The sequence below is a fragment of the Egretta garzetta genome, unplaced genomic scaffold (genome assembly GCF_000687185.1).
Source record: "Egretta garzetta isolate BGI_Z169 unplaced genomic scaffold, ASM68718v1 scaffold306, whole genome shotgun sequence".
Lineage (NCBI taxonomy): Eukaryota > Metazoa > Chordata > Aves > Pelecaniformes > Ardeidae > Egretta > Egretta garzetta.
This window is the reverse complement of record NW_009260131.1, coordinates 2,485,985-2,497,778: the sequence shown is the minus strand read 5'-3', so window position 1 is coordinate 2,497,778 and position 11,794 is coordinate 2,485,985. Positions and strand designations below refer to the sequence as shown.

Below are 11,794 nucleotides of genomic sequence, written 5' to 3'. Positions count from 1 at the left end.
CCAGTACCTCCTTTCTCCCGACACTCCAAAATCCATCCCGCTTTTGCCAGAGAGACGATGCGGGGTTCTTTTGGTGACTGGGAATGGGGAAGAAGGGGGGAGTAGGAGGGCGAAGCGGAGGGGGGGGAGAAGCTGAAAAGACATGTTGGTGGAAGGGCAATTTGCATGAAAAATAGGGACGGATGATTAGGGACCCAGGCAGGGAATTTTGATTGCCCCAGAATTAAAAGGCGCATCCTGCAAATCAGTGGCGAGACCAGGTGAATTGTATTTTTGGCGTTTTCTTTGTAAACAAAATCTTTCATGTTTTGTTTTAAAAGTAGCCGTGATAATATACCCATCTTTTCGCTGGCTCTGCCACCACCAGGAGCCAAATGTTTTGCAGTGAACGCGGTGCCGGCCGTATTTCATACATTAGTATATAATTCTTGTTAATTAGCAATAATTTACGTTAAGAGCATAGAAAATGTTGAGGTTACAGGTTTTATATCTGTACATTTGATCATCTTGTTATTTTCAAGAACTTTGCCTCCTATAAAATTAATTAGGTGAAATGTGGAGGTGTAATCAGCAACCTCTGAATTACCACTTCATTTCCTGGTTTTGATTGTAAATCAGCCCAGTCGGTACAGACTTTAGCAAAGTCTATTTTTGTTTAGCGCTACTTTTAACTGTCTGGTGTCGAAGCAGCGGGTTACCTTCCCCTGCTAAATAATACTGACAGCGTCAGAAAGAAATCAGGCCGCGGGAAAACATTATAATTGAGTAATGATTATGCAGAGCTCCTCGCTAAGCCAGTTGTAAGGGGAATACGGGTTATTTTGTGTCTTTTGCTGTGGAGAGTTGGTGAGCCAGAAGTTAGGGTTGCAAAATACCTTTGTCTGCGGCGTGCAGCGAGCTACTGGTGGAATTAGTCCTGCAATAATTTACTCCCTCGGTCCGAACACAAGGAATGGCTAGGGAGAAAACCGCCGTGCCCAGCGATCCCGCAGAAACACCCTGCTCCTCTCCCGGCTGCCCGAGGAGCATGAAATAAATGCACGTTGTGCGCCTGATCTTGTCGGTCTGCAAGTTTAGAAGAAAACCCCAGCGATTAAGACATTGTTTTTATTAATACGAATGTAACCTTCATATTCCTGTGGTTGACCTTACGTTAAATTAGAAGTAGTACTAGAGGCAAGAAATGATGGACTGGATCCTGATGTCCTAGTTGGAGCTGAGGTACGGCGAGGTAGTGTGCTCTTTCAATATTATTTTATGCAGCACAACTGGGAGCTACTCCAGATCTTCCTCCTCAATATTCAGCCTAGGTAGGGTTGAAATAAATTTAACCTGAGTTCACTGGATTTTTGCACTTTATCAAAATCAGTTCCAATATCGTGCAGTCAAATTAAAATCTATTTTTTGATTCTCTGTGGCTTTAAGTTCATTAAATGTGAAATTGGCAGCCAGCTAAAGAAGGTCAGGCTGATTAACTGTTTAGGAGTTGCGTTCTGTCTCACTTGGCGTTACCTGGCAGTGTTTTAAGGTGGGTTGTATTTGTAGTACCCTTGCCTCCTGCTCGCTGCTGTTAGTGTGCGCGTTGTATTGCGCAGGTAGAGGAATACCGACGGGCTGCTGGTATTTATTTATTTATTTTGTCTCGTGAAAGGCAATAGTGATGGTGACTGCACGCAGATTGCCAAGGTATTTCTCTTATTTCTCTGTGAACTTCACCAAAAAAAAAAAGCCAGCAGAAAAGAGAGCTGCGTCTGCCTTGTTAGAGCATCCACTGACGATTCTGTGAGCAGAAATAGCCTCATAATGAAGCTTTTTGGAGCTCATTCAGAAAATTTGTCAACTTTGACAACATTAGGCGAGGTATTTGGAGTTTAAAGAAGGCACTTCTCACTATTGGGAGGAAACGTGGCAGTCGCTTGGCCACACTGATTTTTAGATGCTGAGGGCCACCAGTGCTAACATGTTTGAGATAATTTAGGCATTCCTTTATTTCAGGATGAAAAAGGAAAAATGACTAATTGCCTTGTTTCCTTAAGCACTAAAAAATATCCCATCTACCTAATATCCCTGGGTGGAATCGGTTGTGAATTTGATATTTATTTGAATCCAGAGGAGTAGCTGAAAAGTAAGAGGTGCCTCCCCCCACCCCACAGGCATTTCTGCTGCATTTGCTTTTTATCATTTCGGTTTCTGCCATTTATTTATTTATTTATTTGTCTCGTCCCCTCCCTCCCCTACGAATAACTCCCAGCTTTCAAATTTTTAAATTGGAAGCCATGAGCGGGCTGATAAGGGGTAGTGACACAAATAAATACGTATACATACGCACATGCGTTATAAGTGCTATATGTGCCCTGCATGTCGGTGCCTGCGTGTGTGCGGCCACGCGGTCTGGCTCTCCCCCTCTTTTCTTTTACATGCATACATGCACTACCTGCATGGCCTGCGTGGGGAATACGCGATATCTATTTGTCAAAACACCTTGGGTCTGCACCCGTGTCCGCGTAGTTCAGGCTTCTAAATTTTAGAAAGTAGGTCTGGCTGGGGGAGAATGCATGCCCGTGTTTGTGTGTGTGAGAGAGGAGAGCGTGTGCAGTGCTTTTAGCCTTGAATTCATATACATAAATAATACATCCGGCAATAAAGCGCCGTATTCCCTTCTCTTTGTAGCGCCACAAGAGTTGTGCAACGTATTCTTGCAGCCTGTTCATTTAATTTTACCACCAAATCGGTTGAGTCGAGTCAGAAATGTGTCCTCGTGTAGGAGCACAGAGACAGTCTCAGCGCTCACTCCCTGAGTTCTGCATGCTACAGCTGCTTCTGCAAAATCTCTTCCCTGTAACTGATGAATTCATCTCCTGGCTGCCGTGCTAATAGCCGTGTTGCATGGGTTTGGTTGGGGGGCAGCAGGCGGACCTTGTGAGCAGGGTGTAATATTCATGAAGAGGGGGCTCGATGCGTTCCTTTTCCCCCCTCCCCAGCGCCCAGTGCCTCTCCCGAGAGCTCTAATGATTCTCCTTTTGTTTCTCAAACTGCAGCCGAACCTCTTGAAGCCATTCTCACTGATGACGAACCTGAACATGGCACATTGGGAGCTCCGGAAGGGGACCACGACCTCCTCACTTGTGGCCAGTGTCAGATGAACTTCCCGTTGGGGGACATTCTTATTTTTATTGAGCACAAACGGAAACAATGCAATGGCAGTCTCTGCTTAGAGAAGGCTGTGGATAAGCCACCTTCACCCTCACCAAGTGAGCTGAAAAAAGCATCCAATCCTGTGGAGGTTGGCATCCAGGTTACGCCAGAGGATGACGATTGTTTATCAACGTCATCTAGAGGAATTTGCCCTAAACAGGAACATATAGCAGGTAAATTAAAGCAAGGAGAAGTGTTTGCGAGTTTATTTCCGTTTCAGTTGCCAACGTAGCATGTTCACAGTTGTAAACTGCTGCGTCTCTCTCTCTCTCTCTATTCTGCTTGCCGTGACGGCCGACGTGTTAAATACCCTGCCTTCAGTTAGCGGTGAGCGCACGACCGGTATTTCCTAGTGCTTGCGCAGAGGCAGGATCAACAGGCACGTGCCGTGCCAGCCGGTATTTCTAACAGTATTGTTTGAGGCTGCTCTCGTGATTTGCCTGTATTGTATTGTAGTCACCGTCTCCCGGTGTCTCGCCTGCCGTAGCGCTGCAGGAGGAGATTTCAGAGCCTGCCACGCGATAAAGCGAGGAGCTTTCGAGTCTTTGGCAAAGTCAGGGGTGAAAGAGTTAACCGAGCATCAGCCAGCCTTGGTTCCATATTGGCTGTCAGCGTATGGACTGTAATTAAACACAGCCCCATGGCAAAGTGACACCACCGACCTTGACTTTAAGATGCCATTTTCGACTGGCCAGGCCAGAGTAGAGAGGGCAGTTGCTGAAGCGCACAGACATGCTTATTCGAAAAGTTTAAGGGCATGTTGGAAATTTCAAAAGGTTGGTTTGACAGGAAAGGCCGCTCTCTGCAGCCTGCCTCCTCAGCCAAATGATAAATGCTTCGCTGTGCTCTCTCTTGTCTCTGATGTGGTTTTGACAGATGTATCTTGATTTTGTTTGCGGTTTACACAACCACATGTCAGCCGTACAAATGTCCAAGGCAGAGTTCTGTTTTGTGCAACGAACAATATGAAATGTAATTTTTAAAAAAAGGGTAAATAATTCCATTTCTTAGCATAATTTTTTTTTTTTTTTTAACCCGGAAAGCCATTCGCCGTGCAGATACTTTCAAAAATGAGGTTAAAAAAATAGAGCATACTATGTGAAAGCAAATCCCAGAGCCCTGGGAGTGTAACAAGGCATGCTCTGCTTTTAAAATCCTGCTAGTAAACAAGAGTGCTGCCTATTTGCAGCGAGCGTTGCAAATTGCTTCAAACCGCCCCAACGCCACCAGTCGAAAAGGGTGAGACTGTAGCGTATCACCACCACCAAATGCCTGAACCAGTTTTCAAACCCCCCACCCCCCTTTCCCAGCAGTGGTTGGGATGTGGCACTGCCAGCACCTCTCCTGGGGGAGCCCACAGGACTGCTCGGGGCTTTCGGAGGCGCGCAGTGCATCATCACATGAAGTGCTGGAGCTTGTCTTGGGCTTGCTTTGGCCACAAAGTCAAACCAGAACAGGGCAGTAGGCACTGGGAGGTTCAGTGCAATGCTCCCGCAGCCTCCCTGCCCTCCAAACCGGCCGGCAAAGCACACCAGAGAGCTGTAGTTTTGAAGGTTTTTTGCGGCAGCAGCAAATAGGTACCAGTGCGGCTGTGCCTGTTGGTGCACATATGTATGTATGCAAAGCCATGTGCGTGCACGTGCAGACGTCACGTGAATGACTATATCCTGTTTCTGCAGAGTAATAGGTATTACTTTGAATACATGTATGTATGTATGTGTGTTTAAGAGGAAGCAGAAGCTCAGCTACTGCTAAGCTACATTTTGAATGAGACTTAAAAAACCCGATAAATCTACATATTGCGCTTCCCAGCCACGGATGTTAAAGGTGGTTTTTTTTTTATTATTATTTTTAAATTTTTTTTCCCTAGCGTGGTAGAAGGCAGTGCCCATTTCCATGTGCTGCCTTGCGATCTGATGGAAAACGAGCAGAAACGTAGGGCATGATTAATGAAGCGGGAGCCTGGCGGAAGGGATTTGTAGTCTTCCGAGCTCTGGAGCCATACTAAATCACCAAATATGGAGGAGCGGCGGTATGATGTAACGCTGTATTTACGTATGGCGCCGCTCTGTTGAAAAGACAAAACACAGTATCTGTCAAGCAAGAATTAAACCTGCTCTCCTTGCTGTGGTCCCAAATAGGTCCCTCTGCCAATGGGTCGGCCACGGCGGGGAGTTCTGCACGTGGGGAAGCTCCTCAGCTGAGGGTTTTGCTCTGGCACTCGTCGGGCGAGTCGAATCACACTTGCGCATGGTGCGGGTGATGCAAAGCGAGCAGGATTTGGCCTTGCGCGGTGTCACGGGGCTGTTAATTCAGAAAAGGCTGTGGTTTTAACTGACTTGAAATGGTTCGGTGAGCGGAGGGTGATGGGTAAGGAGAGGCGCACGTGGGCGGGGGGCCTGATCCTGCTGACTCTTGTGTGTAGGGATCGCCTTTGCTGTGCCGGTGGGCCTGGCTGGGAGCAGGCTCGGGTCGGCGGGTGCAAGCCAGGAGCACTGTTGTGAGGAGAGACCCAGCTGCAGTTGTCCAGGCATCGCCCAGCCCAAGCTGTTGGCGTGGCCGTGCCCAGCCGTGCCCGCGGGTGGGAGGCCCACCGGCACGGGTCTTCTCCTGCACGTCCCCGGCTGGGATGGAGCCGAGGGGCGCTGGCGTCCCCTGGTTGTTCCCAGTGGTGGGAAATGCAGCCAGGCTGCGGGAGGGAGGACGGAGCACCAGGAGTTATGGGGTCTTGCACTGTCCCTCCCCTTCGTGTTTTCATCTCACCTTTCACTTGGTTGAGTTTAGCTCTCTCGTGTCCCAAAGAAGCGCGGCAATAGCTGGAGTTACCCATTGCTTGTAGCCAGGAGTGTGCGGGGTCCGGCAGTAAAATTACCACTGAGTGTCCTGGAGTGGGCTGTGCAGTTCAGCTTTCTGGAAGGCCCCCACGGTGAGCCTCAGGCTCTTCCAACTCCAGTATTTTCGTACCTGATTTCTGTGCAAGAATGCAAAATGCAAGAAGTGTGTAATGAAAAAAAAAAGCAGGAGAGAGGCTGCCTTTAGAAAAATACACGGGAGTTGAGCGAACTGATTCTTTCCGGTAAGAGACCAGAAAATATGTATTTAGTAGCAATGTAAAAATGTCCCCAATTAGGTGTTAGGCTGAAAGAGTTGTTGCGGGTTAGCTCTGGATACAGAGGTGCATGCTACAGGGTAGCTCTGGATGCCGTATACAGTTTTGTAGTCAGCGAGCTGGTGTGTTACAGTAAAAGATCATCTTAAGATAAGTAATGGTTAAGGATCGCCTCATCGCAAGACAAGGAAGGAGGTGGCGAGTCATTCACATGCAGGGAGAAATGATGTCTGTTTTAACCCTCCTCAATCGGCTGCTCTTTATCCTCACCGTTTTCCGGAGACGGGGATGATTGCAAGAGCTTATACGTATGTGTGCAACCTGTGCAGTAGCTGTGAGATCCATATAGGTGCAGGCATGCGTACCTGTCTCTTCCGTGTGGGTGTCTGCCTGCCTGCGCGTAGCTTTGACTTGCTATAAAATTTTGAGTGATGCTGATCCAGCGCTATAGCTGAAATGTCATAAATTTAACTGAAAATTAATAGGATATGTTGTGTGGGTCCAATGAGGCAGCTTTCATCAATATGTATGTCAAAGCCTCACCACCAGATACCGGCAGCCTGTGATTTGCAGTGAGTGCTACGGCAGGGCTTTAGTTATCCGCTCTCATATTTTACAATAGGGGGAAATATTAACTGAAGTATCTAGAGATCAGTGAATGCAAAATTGCTGTTCACTTATTGAAAAGGCCGAAGAAATATTTATCGTCCGCCGGTGGCAGGTTTTAGCGGTTTGTTTGTTGAATATATAAATCCAAGGGAATTAATGAAAGGTTGGTTTTGGGGGTGTGGAGGGATCTTAAATGTTACTTGGGTTCAGTTGGAGGAACACTTTGGAGTGCTGCTGCATATTGCCCTCTGTAATGCCGAGCGTGTATCTGCGGATGCCGTATTTACTGTACAAAGAGGGGAGGAGGAGGGGAGGTCATTTTTCCTGCTCGAATCCTTTATTCTCAAGCTGCTTGTGGCATTCAAATAAAATATATGGGAAAATAACGCAAGAAAACACCCTGTCTGCAGTAATCGGGGGGGAAGGTGGACATCCTTTGATACTAAATTTTGGACTGAGTACATTTGATTATTACAGTTCTGAGGAGGTGATGTCTTTGAGTAGGCATTACACCACAGAAATCTTCTTGGGCTGTTACTAGTAGTTGCCATTATAATTCTGTAGGTTGGAAATTGCGATTCCTTATTATTTTGTTTTGTTCCAGAGACAAAAAATTACTGACGTCTGCATTGAATAGTTAGCATTGCATCTGGACAATGAGATGAAAGCTTAAAAAAGGGCGGAGGGAGAGGGAAGGAATAGGGGAATATTTTGGAGTCAAATTCTGTCTGCTTTCCCCATACAAAGAAACAGAGAGCGCAGGCTGGGTAAAACCGTTGCAGGCAGGAAAAATAGCGAGGGTGCTACCCAAAGGCTCCTGAGATTCGGAGCCCTGCGTGCAAGCTGTATTTGTAAATAAGACAGAGAAGGGTTGTGAACCGGCAGCTTGGCTGTTTTGTCAAAGTACAATGTCAGAGAAACTCTTTCTAAGACAAATTGTAAATAGAAGTGTCACGATGATTGCATGATTGAGCTCTAGAAGTGTCTTGCAATTGTTGGCATTGTCAGAAGACTTTTGAAAGCTTAATTAAAGGCGGTGGCCTGTGCGGCTGTGAAATTTACTTCTCGGGGGGGTGTGAGGGAAATGTAAAAAAATGTAGGGGATCAAAAAGTTGCTCTAACGCTACTCGCGCAGGGGTACGGAGAAAAGTCGATACTTTCTCTGCTTTCCCTGTTGCCTTTTATAAATTACATTTTTTGAAGAAGCAAACACGTGACACCAGTATCATCCTTTGTATGAGGTAAAGATTGTGTTAGTTTTCCTATTCCCTGCTGTTACAGGCGGTTAATGTAAAAATGGCTCTTTATTGGAAACACAAATCCAAGTTCACTCGAAGCACGGAAGCAGGGGAGAAGTTTTCCTCTGCCTCGGCGTGATCCTTCCAGGAGAGCATCAGAGTGTTGCGGTGCCTGGAATCTTTCTGCATGTTTTTTTGTTTCCTGCAAATCAGATCTTCTAGTTTAGAGGATGGGAAATAGAGTTTTGCATTCTTTCTCCTGTTGTGTGGGACATTTAATTGTGGAGCTCACCCCAGACTGAAGCATCTGCTTGTGGTTGAAGAGGCAGCCCGGCACGCGTTAAACTTCATATAGATCTGAAAAGGTGCACGTTAGCATCATGTGCCGAAAGCCTTGAAAATAATGCTTGTAATAAACGTAAGGCTCTGTGCAGCGAGTCCCAACAACAAACGCCGGGTGGTGGAAACTGAGGCAGGGAGTAAATTAAATGCCTTCTAATTAGTCCAGTGGGAGAAATAGAGTCTTCCCTAAACATTCCCATAATTTGGTAATGCCTCTTTTAAAGAGGAGGAGGCCTATTAGCATCACCCCATTTTGTATATGCAACCCTCAGCCCACGAGCTCTTTCTTATTTCATTCAAATAATAAAGACGATTAAAGAGGCTTGCGAGGCAGTGTCAGGCAACGGGAGTTCAGCCTCCAGTTGTTTGCCTGCACGCATCCTCATTACGGAAATTTTTTGGACAAAATTCCCTTCGAGCTTCTGGTCTGTTTTTATATCCAATAGCACCAGCTTTGTGCAATAAAAGGCGTTTAGCATCAAGCTGGACATGGCCTGGCACGGTGCCACTTTTTTTTTTGTTAGCTAATCACTGAGGATCTCTCGTTACCTTTCTGCTCGTTGTGATTTTGTTTGGGTCGTGGTGCTGCCAGCGACGTTGCAAGTCCAAGGAGGTTGCCTTCTCAGCCCGGCAGGCGTCTGAATGCAGCTTCCATCTAGGAGAGCTCTATTTTATGTGTCAGCTTCTGGGATATCGCACAAGTTCATAAAATACCCTGAGCTCATATATTTTAATACATTAAGACCTGTATTCATACTGGTAACATGGCCCTAAAATTAACCATTGGTTGGGTTTTGGTTTTTTTTTTCCTCCCCCCCCTGGGCTAATGAACGTATTTTATCTCACTTTGTACAAAAGCAGTAGCTCCAACCTGCCTCCTGGTTACATCAAGCATAGCAGGTTTGGGCCCACGGTGGTTGATATCAGTACGGGGATTGCTGTGATTTATTACATACTTTTAAAAATAACAGGGACATTAATGGACCTGCAAACCACCCGAGCAGTTGGGATGATCTGGTTTCCATTTCCTAATGAATTTCCGTGAAACTCAGTTGGCTCTTTAGGGCCCCCGTCCTGGGTGCGCTTTGCCCTGCCGGATGTGGACACAACAGCACCTGTACCCTCAAATACTTGCAGGAGCTGGATCGGTGGCTGCGGACCCTCACGGATGGGCAGACCAAGCGCTCACGTTATTCAAACCCTCCTGTGTGAATGCCGAACCCATTTTGAAGACCATAAACATCCTCCCTGTCTTCCTCATCAGGTTTAGTATGCAACGCATCCTGCGCAGGGTTCAGCGAGTTTGTTTCCCAACCTTTATTGGCCAGCCGCACTCACTGTGCATCTTTAAAATATTTCAGTGAGGCTTTTCACTCTTCTTCCGCGAGTGCTGGTAACTTGGTGGCTGCTCCCCGGCTCATTCTTCATTCGGAGGTGGCATCGCCTCGGGTTGGCAAGCAAAAGGTTTGCGGTGTGGGGTGTGGTGAGGTCAGCCCTGATCCCAGCAGGGAATTTGTGTTCTTCATTTGCCTTTACAATCGGAGCACAGCTACTGTACCTTGGAGCAGCTCTCAGGTGTGAGCTCAGATGGGCACATGTAAATGTGCTGTCAGATGCAACACAGGAATATTAATGTTTCCTCACCACCGCGCTATAATAAAGCTGTACACAGCCAGCTTAATATGCAGCCAGGCTGGGGAATTGTATAAAACTTCGATAGCCTAGTGTGAATGACAGCGGTGGAAAAAAAATACTCAATATGCCACAGTTTGCATTCTTGTTTGCCTTTGATCTAAAGCAAAATGAAAACATCCACTTCTTTCCCTCCTTGTTTCGTATAGGTGTTCTTCTTCTGCAATTGGCTAGTAAGTACGGAAAGAAAACAAAGTACAGGGCACAGCACAGAATTATTTGAAGCACCTTCATGCCAGCCTGTTGGGGATGTAATTTTCCCAAGTATTAGCAAACATTTCTCTTTTATACTTGGGATCATTTGCTTTGCTTTTCATGCTTTTTCAGTCTCTGGGTCTGGTCGAAACAAAATAAGAGTCACCACAAAGAGAGGCTGGAGCCCCCTTTGCCTCCTGGCTGCAGGCATAGGCCAGGGCTGTCCATCCTCTTCACAGAGGTTTCATTTGCGACTTCTTTTGGGTTCAAATCTTCAGCTGCATCCAAAGGTGTCTGTTTCTCAGTGTGGGTATGTTAGAGGATTTTTAATAACGTGCTCATTTAACTGAATCAACAGCTGTCAGGAGCGGTTGTAGTAAATCCACAAAATGCACAAAGAAAAATACGTACATTTCCTGAAACAAAACACTTGAAACAAATTGTCTGCCAAAAAAAGCTGCTGAATTCTGGGTTTGCAGACAGTGCACCGGAGTGTTTCTTCTCTCTGCTCTCCCTGGAGACCTCTCCCTGCTTGCCTGCTGCAATTCTGCTGGAACTTTTTACCCGAACAGGTTGCTGTTAAAAAACCCACCACTTTCCCCTGTTTGATCGGTACGGAGCTCAGCTCGAGCTTAGATTTTTGTGTTTCGCACTAAATAGCTAAACCACCAAGGCTGGAGCAAGAAGCAGAAACCAAATAACCTCATTACCGGCAAGGAAACGAGGCTTAATATCCCTGTGAAATAGCAGTGCTTCAACTCTGCCCTTCCAGGTAGGCATTGTCAGGGTGGTATTTGAGGTCTGAAGCAGCTTCAGAGGGTGCCGAATTCCCACCGGAGTGGGTGCTGGTGGAGGCAGACCTAGGGAGCTTTGGTCAGTCAAAACCAAGGGCTTTCTGCTTCCATCCTCCCCCTGCTTTGCGTAAGTGCTGAGCAATTACACCTACAATTTGATTCTAGTTTCAGATAGAAAAACCTCTGCCTAAATAAACAATGGAATTACTGCTGAACAACAAAGGCTTAAAGAAGAGCCCTGCCTTCAGTGGTGTTATTGTTGTTGTGGATATTATTATTATTATTATTATTACTACTACTACTACTACTACTACTACTACTACAACAACAACTATTACCTTTTAAAAATAAACACACACTACAGTTCCTCACTCCTTTAGGAAGCAAGGAATTTAATTTTGCATTCATTGCTCACTTAATTGATTTAGCAGGCAGCAAAATATAAAATGCAAAAATAAAAATGCCCCCCTCACCCCCCCAAATCCACAGCAATTAATTTGTCACCCGGCGTCACTTTGCTATAGCATCACAGCTGGTTTTTTTCGGACATTGCATGAATCATGTGGGTTTCATTGCATTTTAGCTACTGAGTTTATTCTTTCTGGAGAAAGGGAATACAT

General features: G+C 46.2%; 1 protein-coding gene across 2 annotated transcripts in view; it reads left to right on the top strand.

Moving 5' to 3' along the window:
• Nucleotides 1-11,794, top strand: part of BCL11A (BAF chromatin remodeling complex subunit BCL11A) — a 65,612-nt gene that overhangs the window by 2,935 nt on the left and 50,883 nt on the right. For both annotated transcript variants that reach the window (XM_035896979.1, XM_009641550.2), the window contains exon 2: nucleotides 3,039-3,368. In XM_035896979.1, the coding sequence (XP_035752872.1) occupies nucleotides 3,039-3,368 (330 nt within the window). The remainder of the gene's footprint in view (nucleotides 1-3,038; nucleotides 3,369-11,794) is intronic.